General features: G+C 37.8%; 1 protein-coding gene across 6 annotated transcripts in view; it reads left to right on the plus strand.

The window, feature by feature from the left end:
• The window catches only part of LOC113094876 (interleukin-1 receptor accessory protein-like 1-B), a 179,569-nt gene extending 159,204 nt beyond the window's left edge, over nt 1–20,365 (plus strand). For 2 of the 6 annotated variants that reach the window (XM_026260502.1, XM_026260507.1), the window contains 6 exons: nt 7,699–7,831; nt 11,149–11,294; nt 13,891–14,037; nt 15,096–15,266; nt 15,945–15,989; nt 17,565–18,295. In XM_026260502.1, the coding sequence (XP_026116287.1) occupies nt 7,699–7,831; nt 11,149–11,294; nt 13,891–14,037; nt 15,096–15,266; nt 15,945–15,989; nt 17,565–18,295 (1,373 nt within the window). Of the gene's footprint in view, nt 1–7,698; nt 7,832–11,148; nt 11,295–13,890; nt 14,038–15,095; nt 15,267–15,944; nt 15,990–17,564 lie in introns of all 6 variants that reach the window. The other 4 variants (XM_026260503.1, XM_026260504.1, XM_026260505.1 and 1 more) reach the window with 4 other exon arrangements.
• Nucleotides 20,366–22,554: the final 2,189 nt, after the last annotated feature.

Here is a 22,554-nt window from a genome sequence, read left to right on the forward strand (position 1 = left end):
TTATAATGAGAGAACTTGAGTTTAATCGTTCTTTTTTTTTTAAGGCTAATTAAGCCTAAATAATGGGAACAAAATTATACAGTGCTTCACGTTTTACTAAACATGCAACAATTTCTTAATCAGTTTACAGACAAATGTCTTTTTCCCAATAAGTTATGTAAAATAAAGGACAGGTAACAAATAACAAAAATGCATGTTGTTCTATTAAAGTGAAAAAATATATTTATATTTAAAATATAAATTAAAATATATGCATAATATATGAAAATATTGACATTTTGCATATTAATCCATTTAGCCTAGCCCCCCTAAAATAGGCTACCACTTATAATGCTCCGATGCAAAGTAAACCACAATTTCTTTTGAATAATAAAACACATAATTAATATAATATAAATAATACTCCACACCTTTTAAATGTGTCAAATCTAAAATATGGTTTAATACCATGTAGCTTAGAGAAAATATAAAGACAGGCTCAGCTACAGGCTTGACACTTATCCTTCTTGAATTCGTTCTAAGAAATGCACATAACTTCATAAATACCAAACTTTCATCTGTGAATATTAAATATATTGAATATTTAAACTATAGAGTTTTTCTTTCATTTTCTGTGACTGAAGCAGTCAAATGTAACACATCAGTGAAGCAAAACTGACGTCTATTTGCGAAAATGTGGTTTGATGCGCTTGTTTAATAACTTGTGGTTAAATTGCCACTCAGTGGTCAAAAGCTGCAAATGCACTTTACAAATGCTGCGGCGGCAGTACGTGCGGCTGTAAAAAGCCTTTTGAATGTCTACCTACTGTAGCAGTTTTTAGTTATTTTCTGCAGGATAGGTTATTTTCCCACCAAGCAATACAAAATACCTCTAGTTTTGTTTTCCTCCAGCTGTGCTCCATTTTTCGGGCTGCTCTCTTTAGGGTGCAAGTATGTTCATTATACCATGGTGTCATACTAGTTTCCTTAACCTTCCTTAACCCTAAAGGAGCAACTGTATTTAAAATGCTAGAAAAGAGAGAGTTCACAGTTTCTGTTACATCATCAGATTGTTCTGAGGTTTTGGATATGCTGTATATTAAAGTAAGGGATTACTCTTATTTTTTCTTTAATTTAATTACAGTTACTTTTTATTTAACTGAACTTAAAACTGTGTATAGACTGTAGAACATTTATATACAATACAATATAATGTAACTAAGATGAAAATTTTAAGTCCAAATACTTTGGTTACTTAATAAGAATATTGGTAACACTTTAGTGTCTAATTCTCAATTTTAATAAGTTGGTTATTAGCGTGAATATTACTGGGATATTGGTGGTTTATTATTACTTAAAAAGCACATATTAATGTCTAATTCTGCAAGACCTTATTCCGAATCCTTAATCTAACCAATTATTAAACTTAACTACTACTTTACTAAATATTAATAAGCAGTGATTAGGAGTATACTGAGGCAAAAGTCAGAGTTAATAGTTAGTTAAGGGTGAGAATTGGACCCTAATCTAAAGTGTGACCAGAATAATTTATGTAGTTATCTATTATTTATTAGAAAGAATTAAAAATAACTGTTTCATGCCTATCCTTGTATGATTAACTTGTCAAGGTTGATATAGGATTTAGAAGCTAATTAGTAATAAGTAATTAAATACTTTTTGTAGAGAGTAGTTTGCACCGTAATCTAATTACCAGCAGAAGACAACAGCAGCCACTTGTCGCTAGCACAGGGACCGTGCTCGCACCTTGTGCCAGCAATTGCTAAAGAAACTCTCTGATTGTTGATTAGCACGATTTATGCCAAAGTTTGGGAGTTTTTGTTTGTCAGTCATGTTTGGAAGTCACTGCGGCAGGAGTGTTTATTTCAGGCCCTCCTCATGCTCGGTGCTCGTCTCACTCCTTCTGTTTCTGTTCATGGGGGACGGCGGGTAATAATTAATCCTTTTATGTGTATGAAGCCAAGACACTTCTATTGTTCTTCCTCTCAACTCAACCTGAGCAGGGTTACCTAGGAAACCTTTGTGTGAAGGTTCAGTGTTCTCCAGCATTCTGATCCGCTAAGGTGTTCTGGACCGCTGTGTTTTCTGCCTAGTCATGGATAGTTTGGAATATATAATGTACTGTAGATTTGCCAAAGGAATGTTTGGATCTCACTAAAGCACACTAAAGCCAAAGGTAGAATTGTTCATTTTAGACCAAATGTTTGTGTGAAGTGTCTAATGTGCTGTTGCACTTTTGACTTGTCTTTGTATACTGCTGTATATTCTCTCATACATAAAGCTGAAGGATGACATTTTCTTATAGTGTGAGAGATTTGAGCTGTCACCAACCAGAGATGAAGATCATGACTTTCCTACAGTTGCTGTGATGATGCACAGATTTATATCCATACTAAACCCGGGTCAGCAAGTGAACATTGGGCATCTTTCTAACTGTATTGCTGAGATAAAGATTTGGATGTCCAATAAGTTTCTATCTCTAAACGGCTCAAAAACAGAAGTCATGCTCCTTGGATCTCCACATCAACTGCAAAAGGTTGGGTCTCCTACTCCGTCTGTTGATGGTGTTGCACTGGAGTTTAAGTCCAAATTAAAAAATGTGGGTGTCATATTTGGCGCCACGCTGTCATTTGAGCCTTTTGTCCAGAATACAGTTAAGACATCATTTTATCACCTCAGAAATATAGCCCGGCTACGTCCTATGTTATCCTTTTCGGTAGTTGAAAAGTTGATTAACTCTTTTGTCTTTTCGCGCATTGACTACTGCAATGGTCTTCTAGCTGGGGTATCTAAATCATCACTGGAAAAATTGCAATATCTTAAAAATTCAGGTGCAAGAGTACTTTCTGGGGTCATGGCCAGGGACCATACAACTCATTCATTAGTGACTTTTAAATCTCTTCTTAAAATTTTTATTTTAGGATTGCTTTTACATGAACTTGATTTTATGCGTTTATTTTCTTGTACTTACATTGTGTTTATTCATTTGCTGTTATGCTTGTCTGTAAAGTGCTTTGAGAAAGCTGCTTTTAAAGGTGCTATACAAAATAAATATATTATTATTATTATTATTATTATTATTTGACATTCTCTTCCAGACTTTTGCAGCAGTAAAGAGAGCTGCAGTGTGTGTGTGTGTGTGTGTACCTACTTAACCATATTTTGGGGATTCATTTGTACCCAAAAGTGAGCTAAACCTGAAAAAAAAAACCCTTCAAAAACCTCTCTTTTTGTAACACTAGTATAAAAATAAAATAAACAATGTTTTTGTTGTTGTTGTGTGTTTCTTTTGTTTCTAACATTGTTTCTAAGAACCTATGGTTGTGGATGTCCCACATTTCACAAAAACAAACCTGTGTGTGTGTGTGTGTGTGTGTGTGTGTGTGTGTGTGTCAAAAACACATTGTTACTGAAGGTCACAGTCACATCGTCATGTGTGTTATCCCAGGTAGGTTCTCTCTGTGCCAGTCTAAGCGTTGCAGAGGAAAGTGTTGATTGGCAGTCAGAATCATTGTTTAAGCTCACTTTTAGCAGAGCGATTCCATTATCGGCAAGCATGGCCGTGCTGATTGTCTGTTTGTATTGAGGTCAGACACACATCTCCTCCTGCTTTCTGTCTATTGCTCATCACAAGCTATTAGTCTGGTCTTGAGAGAAGTTTCTCCTGCTAGTCACGCTTGAATCTTCTACTCCAGAAATTCAGAGAGGATGCTGCTGAGAGAGACAGAAAGTGTGAGCAGCACTTACAGACAGAAACCGAGAGAAGAAGAAAAAGTGGAGAGAAATGTTTGATGAACGGCTTCTGAAGGTTCAGCAGGACCGATGTGACCTCAGCTTTAGTCAATATCTGCTTTATTGTCAATTCTTCCACATATATAGCACATACATACAGAGAATTGAAATTGCAATACTCTGCTACTTGGTGCATACAAATAACACTAACAGAAGAACATGAAAATACAGATAGATACAGACTAAATATAAAAAACAACTATACAAATAACAGCATGTAAAAACATTTATAAAATAAAATATAGTTAAATAAAGCAGCACATGGCAGATACAGTGCAAACAAGTAAAGTAAACAAACAGTGCAGATAAAATGTTTGTAGTGCAAAAGAGCTTATTCGGATTTATTTAAAGTGACAAAAGCTCAGAAAGCAGTTATTTATTGAAACTAAAGGTAGTTGAATGAGGTAGTGATCAGACCAATACTGCACAAAGTGACTGGGTCAGGTCAGAGTTTGTTAGTGGAAGTGGGGAGGGGAAGGACCTGGGGGGGTGGGGGCTGTGGGGGGGGGGGGTCGGGAGGAAGGGAGTTCAGCTTCCTGACAGCCTGCTGGATGAAGCTGTCCTTCAGTCTGCTGGTCCTGGCCTGGAGACTCCACAGCCTCCTCCCTGATGGCAGCAGACTGAAGAAGCTGTGAGACGGGTGGGTGGGATCACCTGTGATGCAGAGGGCTTTACGGGTTGAATCAAGTTCCATAAATGTCCTGCAGGGAGGGGAGAGAGACACCAATGATCTTCTCAGCTGCTCTCACTATACATTGAAGGGTCTTATGGCAGGACGCATCCAAGTCAGCTGTCTGAGTCAAACAAACAGCCTCTGCAGGATGAGTTTCAGTCATTACACGATCTCTGGATCCTCTCAGCCGTAAAAGCTCCACTCGTTCACAATACTCCATCTGAACGCAGCACTCACGGAGGAAAGCACCAGTGATTGACATGTCAGCACTACTTTGTCAGGGATTTATGCTGTGCAGCTGAAAATGCTCCTGCACCGCAAGGTCATAATTTAGCTTGCTCTCAGTTTACCTTCCCCCTGATAGAACTGCTTGTAATTTATAGTATTGTTTTAATTAAATGGATTGAGAGAAGCCTAAGTGCCCACAGTTTTAAGACAAGCTATTTTTTAGGAAGTACAACCTGAATTCTTAAACTCGTGCCTGGGACAGACATAAAGTAGAGCAATAAAGCGAACAGCCACTAAACCGGGGATGGTTGTTAGTGGAATTAAATTGTTACAGAAACGTCAGATGCTCAGCCAGACACAGCCTTATCTGCACAAGATAACAGAAGAAAAGCCAGTCTCGTATTGTGAGCAGTGTTGGTGGACCCAGTGTGAGGGCTGGGATCCTACAGGTTCATCCGAGGCTGGACTTTCTCCAGTGTAAGGTGATGATCAGAGGTGGCCATAGATGTTCATAGGGATTTCTGATTGCTGCTCTGGGAAAACAATGCTCACAACTGCTGGACATAACCATATTACTATATTTTTATTTTTATCTTCATAGTTATCGTTCTAGGACTGAACTGGCCTAAAAAGTTTGTCTCAGATTCGTTCCTTGAAGATGTTCACCACTGGATTAGATCCTAACGAGTCTGATCGTCTGTGTAAATAATAATAATGTTGTACAGTAGCTAGTGGAATCTGACTTCAGACAGCAGGAATTCCTTTTGAAATGTTCATGAATCCATAGTGTGCACATGCATTATACATCTGCTCAGCTTTGTTGTTCATGTAGGTTAGATTTGAGAGTAATACAGGTTCATGAGTTATGAATAATATCATCTTTCCCTGCAGATGCTTGAAAAAGCACAAATATGAGTTGCTGTATTTCTATGTAAGGATTTGCCACATCTATCAGTTCTGCAAAAAAGTCCCAGTGAATCGGTCTGATGAGCATCTGTTGATCTGTATTTCTGATTGAAACCGACTGAAAGAGGAGGAACGTCAAAGACAGCATTAAACCTGAGACTGTGGTGCATTTGATTCACCTTGTGAATTCACAAACTCTGTTATTACTTGACGCTTTACAGTCTTTCTCTGTAATGGCTTCTGCCAAACACAGCGATCAGTCTTTACTCAGCTAGTTGCTATTGAACTACTCTAAGAGAGACTTGACTGAAGGAGCAGAATATTTTGGGAATTACATTTACCTCCTACATTATTTGGCTACTCAAGGTGGCTTGGGGAAAAGCAGTGAGTCCTGTCAACAATTGACAAGGGTTTCCTTGTTTTTCTTGTTCATGGGTAAATAAGGATAATGATGTAATAATAACAATCCTCAATGATCCGTCTCTGCTCAGTTATCATGTAAACTCATTTACACAAAGAAGGTTTTAAAAACGTTGAGGGAACATTGTTTCTAAAATGTTATGTCCAGTTATTTTTCTTTTCTTTTCTCTCTTTTTTTTTGGGATTAGAAGGTTATTTAAATGTTACAAAAACATTTCTTGCAATGTTCCATTAACTTTTCCACCCAAAAGATATCATTATTTGAATGTTTTCTTTTATTGTTGTAAGACTTTTTTTCTCACAACATTTTGAAAATTTTCTTCAAGTGCAAAGAAAATTATTAAAAGGTCCCCTAAAAGTTTTGTTCTAAGAACCTTTTCTCTCAATATTATGAGAACGTAATTCAAATATTACTAAAGTTAAGCATTACTTTAAGAATGTTTTTTTTTTTTTTTACATCTTATAACTTTCAAAAAATGTAAAAAGTTGTGAGACCATTTTCTAAAAGCTGGGTTTTTAGTCCTTACTAACATACTTGCTCAGTGCCACATCACCATTTATACAGACATTTTCACATCAATTCATTCATCCATTTTCTGTAAATTGTTTTGGACACAGGAGGTCAGTTATGGTATTATGATGGCACAAACGCTTCCAATAGAGTTTTAATGAGAATAACAGCTTTCAGCCGTCTGGATTATCCTCTCTGCTGGATGTGAATGAATAGAGGCCAACACAGACAAACACAATTAACACGCTGTAGAGACCTGATTAACTAAGATGTTCTTGCTCCAATTTCCAAATTCATACAAAAACACGCCTGCATACACCATAACAGACATTTGTTACAGTTATAGTAACTAAGCGATTCTGGGCGCAGCGAGGGGCACATTCTAACTACATTTTGCAGAACCATCTAAGGCTGACAGTCTGAGTTTTTTTTTTTTTTTTTTTAATATTGGCATTTTGATCAAAGAGCTTCCCAGAAAGAAAATTGTATGCAGATTTTTCTGGAAGCATCTACTTTTCAATTATACGCTGTTTACTAAACAGAATCTTGGGTTGGCACAAACATAAAACAGAAAGGCGTTCATTATACATTATCAACAAAATATAAAATATATATATATATAGAGAGAGAGAGAGAGAGTGAGAGAGAGATGAAGATATGAAGCTAGCTTTAATTTCAGTGTATGTTATTCTGATGATTGCAAACACAGGCCGAACGTAAGTATTGCAGTTCCTGCTGAATCGCTGCATCAGATGCTTAGGACTGTGTGCCACGATACAAAAGACTGAAGAATTTGCCCTAACACATGTCTGTGAAAGGTGTGTTTGTGTCGCTTGGAGCCGTCCTGTCTTAAAGATGGAACCATAGTGACCTCCAGTGGCCCAGAGAGGAAACGCACATTTACTTCAGTAGAGAGTATCTGTGTTTGTTATCTCCTTTATAGACTCTCACAGGCCTGCAGTATTTGTGTGTCTAGTATAGTTTTGGAAAAGGATTGAGGCAGTTTTAGGGTTATAGTGATGTCGATCTAAGCTCCCTCACGATCTTTGTTGCCACTTCTATTTCTTAGAGAGAGAACAAATCATACAGCTGTCCACAGGCTAGGCTCCATAAGAAAGCTGCTTTCACAGATGATATATTTGGACTTGTGTTGTGATGTGTGTTTTTGCAGGAATCCCCATGAACCTGACCTGCCGAGCATTCTTTGGCTACAGCGGAGATGCGAGTCCTCTCATCTACTGGATGAAGGGAGAGAAGTTCATTGAGGACCTGGATGAAAGCCGAATCAGAGAAAGTGAAATCAAGTAAGATTAAATCAAGAAGTCTGTGTCTGAATTTGTGTGTGCAATATATATATATATATGTACACACATAAATCTTCCACTTTCACCTTGATTTAAACCCGTTGGAGTCATTCAGCGGCCATCGAACGAGTGTTAAAATATTCTGAGTAAAAGCATCCCATTAATTCTCACCCAGCGGGACAAAGATAAGCAGACTAGCTTCTTTCTCTTGTAATCTTCATCTAAATTTCATTGACTCCATTAAATGCAATCTTTAAAAAAGGCATCAAAGTGTCTGACTGAATCTGTGCTCACCTGAACTAGGTCTCCAAGCTGAATTTGCTACACAAATGTGAGCAGTTGAAGGAAAATCTTTACAATTTAAGATTTTGCTAAACCCACAATCCCAGAAGCCCTGGTGCAACTCTTCACTGGCACCTAAGCACAGCTCCCACAGGATCTTCAAGACTGGGCTAATAGTTGTTGATTCAAACCACAACAAGGACCCCAAATAATTAGATGTGGTCAAATTGTCCCTCTGAATATTTGATATTATTGATGCAGCTCTGATGTACTTTAGCCTAACAACGTTCTTCAATGTCAAAATGTTTGAGATGGTCAATCAAACTAATATGATGCTTCAGCTTTTAACAGTGAAAAAGTGTGAGGTTTCCTTTGTTTATTTCGTCAGATTTGACTGCTTTTAATTGAAAATCGGCTACATAATAATTTAGAGGGCTAATTAATGTAACTGAACGTGAAAAACAAACTTTAACAAAGCTGTTTAGGCATATTAGGACAATTAAGAGTGAATGTGCACATTTTAAAATAAAAATATGTTTGCATGTAATTCAAGATTTTACAGTAGATTCTAGTTCTTCCCCCTCCTTGCCTCAAAAAAGCATTTTGGAAATGTTCTTGTCCCCTCAATGTTCATGGTTATGACCTTGTTACAGTGTTATTGTTGTAACAGAAATGAGAGTCACTTCATGGTACACTTTATGGAAGAATGACAAGGCACTCAATCAGTATAGATACAGACTGTGTGTGACTATCTCTCACTGACTTTCACTGGTTACGAGCATCAAAGGAGCCTTGAGCCCTTCACACTTTCAGGGTGTGTTTGCTCATGCTGTGTCTGAATGCAAGCGTTTCTGTGCATTCTCGTCTGTGCTTGACATGTCAGCTGTCAGTTCGTCAGAACTGATCCTAGGGCCAGTTTGTCATTCTCTACCTCTAGAGCGACTGAGATCGACTGTGCCAGTGGCTGAAAAAGAAGTCACGGCCTCCTAATGTTGAACAGCTGACTGTAATAACAGTAGAATTTCATTTCGGAGTCTGTGCACTACAAAGACTAATGTGTCTGATCTTTCCTGCACACTGGACTTCACTGTAATGATGTCAAACATCCACAAACATGAAAAGGGCCGAACATTACCTCATTCTTTTTGAAAAAGAACGGAAACAATGTTTCTTTAATGACATGAATTCCTCCTCATCGTCATCCTCTCTCTCTCTCTCTCTCTCTCTCTCTCTCTCTCTGTGCAGACGTAGTTTCCATGGCAGCTGCAAAGAAAGGACACTTTTTTTCTCTTGCTAACCCTGTTATTTTGTTCTTCCCCACAGTGCTGGTGAAAGCTTGGCAGTAGTGTGTGTGTGTGTGTGTGTTATGAAGGATGGGATTATGTTATTCTGAATTTCTCAGTTTTATTTACTGTCAGTTCTTCATTTCCTTCACTGTTTCTGATGAGTGGTGTGGATTTTAATATTTTCCTTTATAGTCAAGCCACCTTTATTTATATAGTGCTTTAAACAATACAGATTGTGTCAAAGCATTTTACAGTATTAAATAGGAAAATAGTGTGTCAACAATGCAGAAGGATAATAGTAATCACTTACAGTTAAAGGCAGTTCATCATTGAATTCAGTGATGTCATCATCCAGCTCGGTTCAGTTTAAATAGCATCTGTGCAATCAAGTCAACGATATTGCTGGATATTAAGTTGATAAAAAAGGCTTTTGCATCTGAACTCTTCATATGTATATGTATATGTATGTGTGTGTGTGTGTGTGTGTGTATATATATATATATATATATATATATATATATACAGACCAAAAGTTTGGACACACCTTCTCATTCAAAGAGTTTTCTTTATTTTCATGACCATGATAATTGTAGATTCACACTGAAGGCATCAAAACTATGAATTAACACATGTGGAATTATATATGGAATTATATACATAACAAAAAAGTGTGAAACAACTGAAAATATGTCATATTGTAGGTTCTTCAAAGTAGCCACCTTTTGCTTTGATTACTGCTTTACACACTCTTGGCATTCTCTTGATGAGCTTCAAGAGGTAGTCACCTGAAATGGTCTTCAACAGTCTTGAAGGAGTTCCCCGAGAGATGCTTAGCACTTGTTGGCCATTTGCCCTCTGTCTGAGGTCCAGCTCACCCCTAAACCATCTGGATTGGGTTCAGGTCCAGTGACTGTGGAGGCCAGGTCATCTGGCACAGCACCCCATCACTCCCCTTCTTGGTCAAATAGCCCTTGATGCCTTCAGTGTGACTCTACAATTTCCATAGTGATGAAAATAAAGAAAACGCTTTCAATGAGAAGGTGTGTCCAAACTTTTGGTCTCTACACTCTCTATTTTACAAATGTCAAACTTTCAAAACAAAATCAAAGTGTTTTTTTTTCATATAATTTATAATTTACCTTTGAATAGTGCTCAAAGCATTGAAAATGTGGCTAAAATGTACAGAAATTGTAGTGAATAAGCAGGTTAAAAATGCTTTTATCAAATCGGAAAAAGTTCCTTTACATAATTTTACAGTATGTAGGTGGAGTAGAGACTTGTTGGAGGATAATATGCTATAAGTGTTAATGTGAATCCTGAATGTACTGAAGAAATCTAGTGAAAAGTACTGAACAAATTAAGGGAACATTTACCAAATGTACACAGTCAGATTTTAGAATCACATCTATATCCACATCAGATCACAACAGAGAATCTCTTCTAAGAATCTCTTCTGATGAGGATCGTGTGTTCAACCAGTGATGAATGCTGAAGCAATGTTGTAATTCACCCGAATTGTCTTTGATTTACAAAAACAAACAAACAAACAATGGTTTAACAGATCCATTATTTTGAGGAATTTACTTTCTTTTAGACAGGGTCATTGTGGGTCAGGATGTCTGGCTAACAGAACAGATTTAGAGGAGCGATAAAACAGGGAGGAGGCTGCGATCAGCATGAACTTGAGAGTGAATATGATTCAATGATATATTGTTGAACAGTTTTCCCCTTCTTTCTCTTCCAATCCAGAACTATTAGGGAGCACTTGGGAGAGCAGGAGGTGTCCATCTCGCTGACCATAGACGCCGTGGAGGAGACTGACCTGGGTAACTACTCCTGTTATGTGGAGAACGGCCATGGCAGACGACAAGCCAACATCCAACTCAGCAAGAGGGGTAAGAGACCATCATTTGTTCAGCTGTGAGCTGCTCAAAACTCTTCGGTGCCAGTTCTATAGTCTTCAATTCAGTTTATTCAAATTCTTGTCATGTCAATTCAAATGTTCATTTCGTCACCTTTATTTCTATAATGCTCATACAATGCAGATTGTGGCCATCTATCTTTACAGTGTTAAACAGTAAAATAGTGTGTCAATAATGCAAACAAAATTCAGTTGTGCTTTAAAATAGCTCTAAAAAATGACAATAGTAAACAGTCAATATTTCAGTTAAACTCAGTTGATTCAGTTCAGTTCTCTTCCAGTGGTATCTGTGAAATCAAGTCCACAATATTTCCAAAAATGACGTGTGTGTGATGAAGGCGTTTTTCCAGTTTAAGTTTAACACTGTTTAGTTTTATGTTGTTTATCGTAGAGCATAAATTATGTCCATATGGCTCGCTGATAATTTATCATCTACTCTCATTTTTGATGAAAAACAGAATTTGTGCTCTGCATTTAACCCATCCGAAATGCACACACACAGAGCAGTGAACACACGCACACACACAGAGCAGTGAACACACACACACACACACACACACACCCAGAGCAGTGGGCAGCCATTTATGCTGGGGCGCCCGGGGAGCAGTTGGGGGTTCGATGCCTTGCTCAAGGGCACCTAAGTCGTGGTATTGAAGGTGGAGAGAGAACTGTACATGCACTCCCCCCACCCACAATTCCGTCCGGCCCGAGACTAGAACTCACAACCCTTCGATTGGGAGTCCAACCCTCTAACCTTTAGGCCACGACTTGAACCTGTCAATGTAACCGGTTTCTTGTGACAAGTATCACTTCTTGATTTTCCAAATTGCCTGAACTGGAGAAAACAGAGTTATTATTCTTGACCATATTATTTGAAGTAACAGTGTATTTTTTCTACTTTATCTACAATGTAGAAATAACCCTCCTCTGTTCTTTTTTCTGAGTTCTGACAGGTATGTATTTATTGATTGTGAATGAAGCTTCTTAACATCTTAGTTGGATATTATGGTTTGTTTCTTCCGTAGAGACCTAGATGCCTTAAGTTGAGAATATTTTTACATAGTAAATCATTTTCTCTTTTAAAATATGAATCTGAAAATGGCTTTGATGGCAGACCGATCCTCTTCACTCTGAACATGAAAGAGACTGACTGTAAGAATAAAACTGGGCAGTTTATAGTGCAGCTGAGATTCACTCTTCACTCTGATGTTTATTTCATGCCTTCAGTGCTGTTTAGTAAATACACATCCATATGGACTGATTCAAATCCACTGCAACACTTGACACTTGTTTTTAAATCCAGTGGCTCAGATGAGGGAAACAGAAGATCTGTTTGCCTAAAAATACACACCATGTTGAGTTTGTGGTGTTCTGTCCTGCACTCACATATCTGAGAGTTAGGTTTTTAATGACCAGTTACCATCGGATCCCAAAACCTGTTGGATCTATTAGGGCTGTGCAAAAAATCAAATTTGATTTTGATTTTGATTTTTCAAAAGTTCTTTTGACCTTAGTGCTTGGTTTTTACTCGGATATGCATTTTTACCTGTTAGACCTTTAATTAAGATGTGTGTGCCTTTCCAAATTATACCCATTTAATTGAATTAATGGGGAAGTCGTGGCCTAATGGTTAGAGGGTTGGACTCCCAATCGAAGGGTTGTGAGTTCTAGTCTCGGGCCGGACGGAATTGTGGGTGGGGGGAGTGCATGAACAGCTCTCTCTCCACCTTCAATACCACGACTTAGGTGCCCTTGAGCAAATAACCCCCAACTGCTCCCCGGGTGCCGCAGCATAAATTGCTGCCCACTGCTCCGGGTGTGTGTGTTTGTGTTCACTGCTCTGTGTGTGTGCATTTCGGATGGGTTAAATGCAGAGCACGAATTCTGAGTATGGGTCACCATACTTGGCTGAATGTCACTTCACTTCACTTGCCACATGTTATCTTCACTCGAACTGTAGTAAAATCTACAAGCAAAATTAATGTTCCTGAGGTAAACTAGATGAATACTTTTGCAATGGAATCATTTTAGTTTTTTTTTTTTTTTATATATATATATAAATTTGCTTTGCCATTATGGTGTATGGAGTGTAGATTGTTGTGGGAAAAAATGTTATAAGCAGTTTAACATAAGGCAGCAACAAAACAAGCTGTAAAAAAAAAACGAAGTGGTATGAATACATTTGCAAGGCACTGTATCTAAGTGTGAACTTGTGAAACATTTAACTGATCAGTACTTTTAACTTCTAATATGTAAAATTAAAAAATCAAATACCTTTGTGCTTTACTTGAGTAAAATGTAATAAGGATATCTGTAATTTTATTCATCACAGACGAGCCATCGGACAGCATAATCACTCTGTACTGGTTAACTCAGGAGTGCTGGAACAGGTTGCTCACTTTAGTATTTGTTTGACATGTTTAATGCAAACAGGATGGAAAGAACAATGTTCTAAATGGATGAGAAAAATTTCAGTCTAACCTGATTACATTGTTGATTGATGGATCGAGCATTTGCTAATGTGTGTCGAACATATTGTAACTGTCTCTCTCTCTCTGTCTGTCTTTCAGCAGAACTCATGTATACAGTGGAGCTGGCTGGAGGTTTGGGAGCCATTCTACTGATGTTGATATTTTTGGTGTCCCTGTATAAGTGTTACAGAATTGAGCTCATGCTCTTCTACAGAAATCACTTTGGCAGTGAGGATGTGGATGGAGGTAAGAATTTTACAAAGAAGTTTCAACAATCTCTATAAAGCACTGTGGAAATCATCAATATTCCTGAGCCATTATGGTTGACCAGTTTCGCCTTCACAATACAGGAATCAGTGAAGAGGCACAAGGCAATAAAATGCTTTATTGACCAGATATATTTTCATGAACATTAACATATCCCTAAGATTGATTTGTTGGTTGGTTTTGTGGATCTCAGATGAAGGGTAATTGCATATAGGAATAATAAATATAGAAGCAAATAAATAAATAAATATATAATTTCCTGATAAATAATTTCAATTTCAATTTTATTTGTATAGCGCATTTACAACAGCCTCCTGGCTAACCAAAGTGCTTTACAAAAGAGCAAGAATATTGCACATACATAAAAATAGACCAGACAAAAAATTAAAACCACTCATTTCAAAATTTAGCATAACACAGTAGTCGCTGTAGCAGTCATGTTTCCGAGATAATTCATACCCCTTCAGAGGTCTTCTTAGTCGACATCAGTGCAGCACGTTCTGCTGAAGCCGATAAAAAGCTAACGCTTACTTATAGACGCACTCAAACTAATGACTCTCTTTCTCTGTGAGGTGATTCCTATCCAGATAAACTGAAGAAAAGTACCAAGTTCCAATTCAAACCTTTCAAGCACTTGGTCTTGATCTGGATCGTTCATGAAAGCAGCCAATGTGAAGGAAATTTGTATAGTCTGTATTTTTTTAATTTATGTATAGGCAAACACGCACACACACACACACACACACACACACACATATAGTATATCTACAGTCAAAATCTGTCAGTAGGTTAGTTGTGTACAGGTTTATACTGTTTTAGTTCATTGTTGTATGTCTGTATTTATGGTCCTGTGAGGCATGACATTTCCACTGTACTTCCACACATGTAGCGGAATGACAATTAAGCTCAACTTGAACTTGAGCTAGGGTAGTTTTCGCTTGACATCAGATAAATGCTGCTGCAGTTAGGGTTATGAATGCTGCTAGTGTGGAGTAAATCTGTTTGACTGTGATTCTCCATTCTGTGTGTGTTTTAAGAAAATAAAGACTACGATGCATACGTGTCCTACACAAAAGTGGATCCAGACCAGTGGAGTCAGGAAACCAGAGAGGAGGAACGTTTTGCTTTGGAGATTCTGCCAGATGTTCTGGAAAAGCATTATGGGTATAAACTCTTCATTCCTGACAGGGACTTGATACCAACTGGAAGTAAGTTGCATTTGTTTTAAAGTGTGTGTGTGTGTGTGTGTAGTGCTGCATCACCATCATCATATCAAGTGCTTCATTTTTATTTTCAGCAACAATAACCTATTGTTTAATAAGCTTTTTAATTGCTGAGTAATTCTCTCTCTTAATTCAAAGTAATATTTATAACAGTGCTTTGAGTGAAGCTTCTTGAACATGATTTGCTTCTTGTTCTCTTGTATGATTTCATTTGCTGGTCTGACTTGCCCTTTTCACTTTTATATCACACATTGGCGTGTGTTTTGTCTACATTCATGTCTGTTGTCCGGGGACTGTTAGATATTAATATGGGACAAGGTGCTCACAATCAGGGCTAAGAAAGCATTGATTAATGTTTGTGTTTAGGAGTTATTGGCTCTTCACTGAGCAGCCCAAGCCGTGTTTGATGTAAATCACTTTGCGGATGTGAACAACTAAATTGAAGGGAAGTGTAAGCATATGTTACTCTGTTAGCTCTGATAGCCCTGCAGCTACAAGTCCCATATTAAACTGGATAAACTGGTGATCCTAACTGAAAATCCTAAGGCAAAAAGTCACATTTATGCCAGTTTCTCTTGTGGTTGTCCTTGCTGGTTATTTCTCTGATTGACTTTCTGCTGAATTGGCTGTTCAGAATTTCAATGTTTAAATATTTATGTTTAGGTTTCAGCAATGATCATTTCCAGGACGACACAAGACTCCTTAGAGGTATTCTTCCATGGCCTTTTCCACTTGTGTCAACAAATCTGACTTGCACCTTTTTGCAGATTTCACCTTTGGGGGAAATTGGAACATGGTGCTGAGTTGAACTGGGATTCAGGTTGAGCCGTACAGCATCATATGATGTGAATGTAGAAAAATAAAGTGATCGACTTGGATGAGTTTAAGAGAGGTTTTGGAGTTTCTTTTGTTAGAGAGTGAGTGGTTTTGAACGAATGGGGTTTTACAGTATTATTTTGTTCTTCCATTTAATTTGTTGTGAAGTAAGGCTAGAAGGAAGACGGAGAAGATAAGATATAACTCATAGAGCTTGATTACTGTATTTAACAATAAGACCTTTTTGACTAAATTTGTTGATGTACTGATGTAGTAGGGCTGGGCGATATGATGATATTACTGTATGTAGACAGTGTCGATGAGTCAGGTAACAGATGATTATTGACAATTTAGAAAAACCCAGAATTTGGTTCCAGTTCTGGAAATCAGATACATAAGGTCAGCAATCAAATTACTGCTTATCGATTCCCTGTAAACACAGATGGTTATGTCTTAAGTGAATGTAAACAGTTGAGAAAGAAAACACAGGTGTCTACTCGTCTGTGTCTTCTCAGGTGATAATTCCAAAAAGAAAGAGAAACATCTGAAAAATAGGCATATTTTAGTCAAGACATTACTATGTGACTCCAACATGCATTTTTCATTAATACAATCACTAGCTGAATGTCCATCACCATTTTTTTTGTTGTTTTTTTCTCAAGGGTTCTCCTCACAAAATGAAATTAATTTCAAACACATTTATTAAGAACAGAGCATAAAATCTAATGTTTTCTGTTAGTTTAAGCACAAACTAAGAAACTTAGAAAACTAAAACCAACATGTAACATGTTAACAATTAAACTAACTGAATCGCTGGCTTTCATTAGATAAAGTGCAGCCAAACATAGTTTTGTGTTTTTGCTGCATAATTTTTTTTTTTATTGTTGGTATTGGTGTTTCCGGCGGTGGCGGGTCTTGGGTAGGCAATATTATTGTTTATCGCAATATATTATTTAAGGCGATTATTGTTAAGCTATTTTTTACGTATTGCCCAGTCCTATGGTGTGATCATCTGACAGACACACACAAATGCACACAGACAGGTAACTCTCATTTTTACCAGATTGAAGTCACAGTTGTGACCAATGAATGAAAGTCATTTGCAGCCCCATATATCAGGTATAGACCAGAGTAGCATGTTTGGTTTTACTTAGGAACTCTCATTCAGATGAGTATATTGTGTTCAATGTCTTTCCTGTTCCCTCTTCTATGTTTTCAGTATGTTCGTTAAGTCATTCTGTTGTTTTTATTTCACATCTCAGTTCTTTTGAAAGAGTTTTTCACATCACAGTGCTGGGCTATGGCAGTATTTACCCTGATCAGAATTGGCTTTAAATCAGATTTCAGCTTTTTTAGCTGCATGCGGTCAACATGTTGTCATGTTAAATAAAACCAAAGATGATGTTAATATGTTTGCCGGATTTGAAGATGTGGAAGCCAATGATGCTCTGTCTCTCTCTCTATCAGCGTATATTGAGGATGTGGCTCGCTGCGTCGACCAGAGCAAACGGCTCATTATCGTGATGACGCCCAACTACGTGGTGAGGCGCGGCTGGAGCATCTTTGAGCTGGAGACGCGGCTGCGCAACATGCTAGTCAGCGGCGAGATCAAAGTCATCCTCATCGAGTGCGCCAAGCTGCGGGGAATCATGAACTACCAGGAAGTGGAGGCTCTCAAACACACCATCAAACTGCTGACAGTCATCAAGTGGCCGGGACCAAAGAGCAGCAAGATCAACTCCAAGTTCTGGAAGCATGTTCAGTATGAAATGCCCTTTAAGCATCCCCAGCCCAAACTGTTGCATGAGCAGGTGCTGGACGTCAGTGAACAGGGCCCATATGGAGAGCTCCAGACCGTCTCTGCCATCTCTATGGCCGCGGCCACCTCCACCGCCATGGCCACAGCGCATCCCGAACTGCGCTCCACCTTCCACAACACGTACAACACGCAGGTGCGGCAGAAGCACTACTACAGGAGCTATGAGTACGATATTCCCTCGTCCGGCACCCTCCCACCGCTGTCCTCACTTGGCAGCCAGCACATCTACTGCAACATCCCCATGACACTGCTGAATGGCCAGCGAGTGCAGGGGAAGCCAGGCCGCGAGCAGCAGCAGGCCCTGGAGGAGCAGAACGTCAACAACGCCATGCTGCCGCTGCTGCCCCGCGAGACCAGCATTTCCAGCGTGATCTGGTAATGCTGTCGGGAAGAGACGTTTTTCTGCTAGTGGCACTTATTAGGACCCTTACAAACTGCTGCTGTTGACTTTGCACCGTGATTCACATGCAGTGGGCGGAAACCGAAGGGACAGTTTGAGGGGACACTGATAGCACATGTACATCACAGAGATGTCTATTTGACATCTGCATTTATATCTGCAAGATGCATTTTTCTGAGTATTTGCTCATCTGCAATATGTCTATAGGAAGTTTCCTATTAGATGTCAAATAAACATCTTAAAAACATCTTATAGATGATCTTTGATTTAGAATGCGTGTAAAACTGATATCTTACATAAGTCTGTCAGATGTTTGTACAGCAGATGCTTTCCAGATCAAACGACCTTAACAGATGGGCAGATGTACATGTGCTATGTGGGGAGGTTAGTTCTCTCACAGACCGCTCCTTTATACTCTCTCAAGGAATACAGGGTCTTGTACATATGTTTGTGGTTTCTTTGTATAATTGGATTTTTTTTTTCTTTTGTTTTCTTTTTCAAATGTTTGATTTGTACTTTTCCCCTTATAAAATGACTGAGCAGAGTCATGTGAGACAGAGTAAAAGCTGACCTGTTGTGTTTTTCTCTTAACTTGTAGTTTTCAAGTACGATACTTGTTTTTATAGAATTGATGGCATTGTGAATTTTTTTATTTTTATTGATCAGATGGTGAGGTGATTTAAAACTTTGATGAAAAACACCATTATGCAAATGCTTCTGAGGCCTGAAAGTTCTTCTTCTTCCAGAATGAACGAGCAAGCAGATGACGTTCAAGAGGGAAAACTAGATGTCGTTATGACGCTCTAGTGTCTCTGCTGCTCTCCGTTTCTCTCTAAGCTACTGAGACTTTCTGTTTGAAAAGAAAGATAACACAGCTTTGCTGTTCAGATTGTTAGGGACAACTTAAGAAAATATGTATTATTATTATTTTAAAAGAAAAAATATATATTTTTTATAACAAAAGGATTTGCTTGGAAAGATGCACAGTAGGTCACATTTAATTCATATCATTAATAGAAGCACTGGAGCGACATTTAAGCTCACCAATTTCAGAGAGAAAAAAATTATAATGTTTTGATCATGGTTGAGCAAGGGAAAAGCACTTGCTGTTTTTATTTTCCCCACAATATTGGCATTAATTTCTGAGTGTGCATAACGATTAGCTATGTATTCAATTTATTATAGTTATTATCAATAATTCACATCAGTAAAAGTGCTTACTGTACAAATCATTGTCTCTAAATAATTACATGATTTGTTCTCTTGACTGCACATTGAAACCTGTTATCCTCCACTGTAGTGCCTCCTGCTGCTCCACCACAGACGCCATCCACTGCATCTCTCACCGTTTCTTAGGTACTGCTTTGACACCACTGCTCTCCAGCTCATCCGTGTTTCTCGTTCTACTGTAGTGATCGTAGAGGGGAAGGAACAGACCTGGGCAAGTTTTTACCTCATTTTATATTAAGAGACAGTCCTGTGTTGGTCACTAGGGGCAGCTTACATACATTGAGGGAAGAACAGTAGAGGGTCGAGTGAATGTCTGGTGCATTTACAGGGAGGTCAGTTATTCACTCCTCTTATGCTGGACAGTCCAGGCATTTCTTTGTGAAGCGGCCCCAACACGCACAGCCAAGACGTTCAGTTTAGCGTTAGACACCATGTCTTTTATTAGCCTCACTGTCAGTTTAATGAAGGCTTTTTAAACTCTATTAGCATGTAAATTAAGTGAAACCAAAGCTGGCAATTAGTGATGGGTACATGTGTTTTGCCTTCTCAGATGAACTGGTGGATATCCAGGGAAACTGAACCAGGAACTAGTGTAGCTGAAATGGGTTATGAGGGGGTAAAAGCATTGTTGTGCTAATCCATTCAGAACAGCATTACATCATCTCCAGACCCCATGTCCTGTTCACATTGTTTATTTGATCAGCTGTGCCAAAAGAGTCCTTTTTGTAATACAAGGAACAGATTATATGCAAAAATCTGTAACTCTCACAGGTGGCAAAAAAAAAAAACTAAGCAAAAAAAAAAAAAAAAAAAAAAAAACAGGGTCATGAAGGATTTCATCTCAAACAGAGCCCAGATTCCCAGTTTATAAATGTCACCTCGGTTCGGAATAATCTGTTGGTCCTGAACTTCTGATCTGAGAGAACACCGATCTGATTATTTGAATGTTATTATTAATGATCATATTTTTAAAAGCCTTTTCTCTTGTTTTTTATGTCATATCATGTAAATATAAATTGAAATAGTAATAAAAGTAAGACAATCTAGTGACATTCATTAAAGAAACTGTTGGCATTTTCCAAGAGAGTATCAAATTGTTTCATGAGCATTTCTGATATTACTGATCAAAATAAGAATAACAATAATAATAAGAATAATATATAGCACAGAATTTGTCTCTGGCACTTTCATCATTCTTAAACTAAAGATTAAGGTTCTGTTTGTCTCCTGTTTTTAATTTTTTTTTTTTTCTGTATCTGCAATGTTAATTGAAGAGAAACTATGATTAATAAAATACACATTTGATAATATTTTATGTTCATCTAGTTTCTTTAAATAAAGTTGTTTAAGTGAAACAAGGTTGGCATGATGTTTTAAAGTTTCGAAATACAGGTCATCATTGAATTGTTCAGCTTTCTGTTCTGTAAGTTGGTGTGGATAAACATTATATGCAACATTCTGCTTTTTGAACATTAAATCGTTTGTTAAAGAAATGAGACCACCAGGTACCCAGGTAGACTATTCTTACACCATCACAAAAGCACAATAATAAACTGGAATAGATTACATTTTCTAATAGGGATGCACCAATACCACTTTTTTTGAGTCCAATACTGATACTTTCATTTTTGGTATTCATTGATACCAATACCTGTATTTTCACAGCATGTCATTCTTTACAAATGTTGGCTACAGAGACAAAATAATAATAATGGTAAGAAGAAGAAGAATCATATTAGTCTGCCTCATTTAGCAAACAGATATTTCCTTCAGTTATTTCAACACTTAAGTCAAGTCAAGTCACCTTTGTTTATCTAGCGCTTTAAACAAAAAAGATTTTCAAAGCAACTGAACAACATTTATTAGGAAAACAATAATGCAAAATCACAGTTAAAGGCAGTTCATTATTGAATTCAGTGATGTCATTATTCATCTCAGTTCAGTTTAAATAATGTCGGTGCAATCATTTGCAATCAAGTCAATGATATTGCTGTAAATGAAATGTCCCCAACTAAGCAAGCCAGAGGCGACAGCGGCAAGAAACCAACACTCCATCCAATCTTGAACAATCTCTGTGCGTAAGGGTCAAGGCCGGAAAACCATACTGGATGTCTGTGGTTTTTGGGCCCTTAGACGGCACTGCATCACATACAGGAATGCTACTGTAATGGAAATCATAACATGGGCTCTGGAATTCTTCCAGAAAACATTGTCTGTGAACACAATCCACCGTGCTATTCACCGTTGCTGGCTAAAACTATTTAGGTTAAAAAAGAAGCCATATCTGAACATGGTCCAGAAGCACAGGCATTTTCTCTGGGCCAAGGCTCATTTAAAATGGACTGTGGCAAAGTGGAAAACTGTTCCGTGGTCAGAAAAATTAAAAATTTACATTTACATTTAATCATTTAGCAGACACTTATTCAAAGCTACTTACAAATGAGAACAATAGAATTCAGTTCAATTCAGTTCAAGTTTATTTGTATAGCGCTTTTTAAATAAAATAAAATCATTACAAAGCAACTTTACATAAAATTACATTTCTACAATATTTAGTAGTAGCTTATAAGTGTTGACTGTCAGTTTGTGTGCATATGACAGGATTTCTCAGAAAAATTAATACAAGACGTAGTCAGCCAGATGATTAACATTATTGACAGCAATTATTATATGATGTGGTCACACTTGTGGCAATATTTGTTAGTTCTGTTTGTTGATTCAGGGTTAACATCATCTGATGTCCTCTGAGGGGTCAGCATCATCTCTTTTCAGGTGTTCTGGATCCAGACTGGAGCTTGTGTATATCCTAGTTACCACGGGATGTAAAACAGAGAATCAAACCGAGACTTCATTAGCATAGCCCATTTAACCCAAGATAAGGAATAAGAATGAGCATTAGATCAGATGCAACTGCAGTCACAATTTAAGAGGTGCATTATTCGAATGCTTGGCAAAAGAGATATGTTTTTAATCTAGATTTAAACAGAGAGTGTGTCTGAACCCCGAAC

Source organism: Carassius auratus, unplaced genomic scaffold (genome assembly GCF_003368295.1).
Source record: "Carassius auratus strain Wakin unplaced genomic scaffold, ASM336829v1 scaf_tig00215471, whole genome shotgun sequence".
NCBI classification, from domain to species: domain Eukaryota; kingdom Metazoa; phylum Chordata; class Actinopteri; order Cypriniformes; family Cyprinidae; genus Carassius; species Carassius auratus.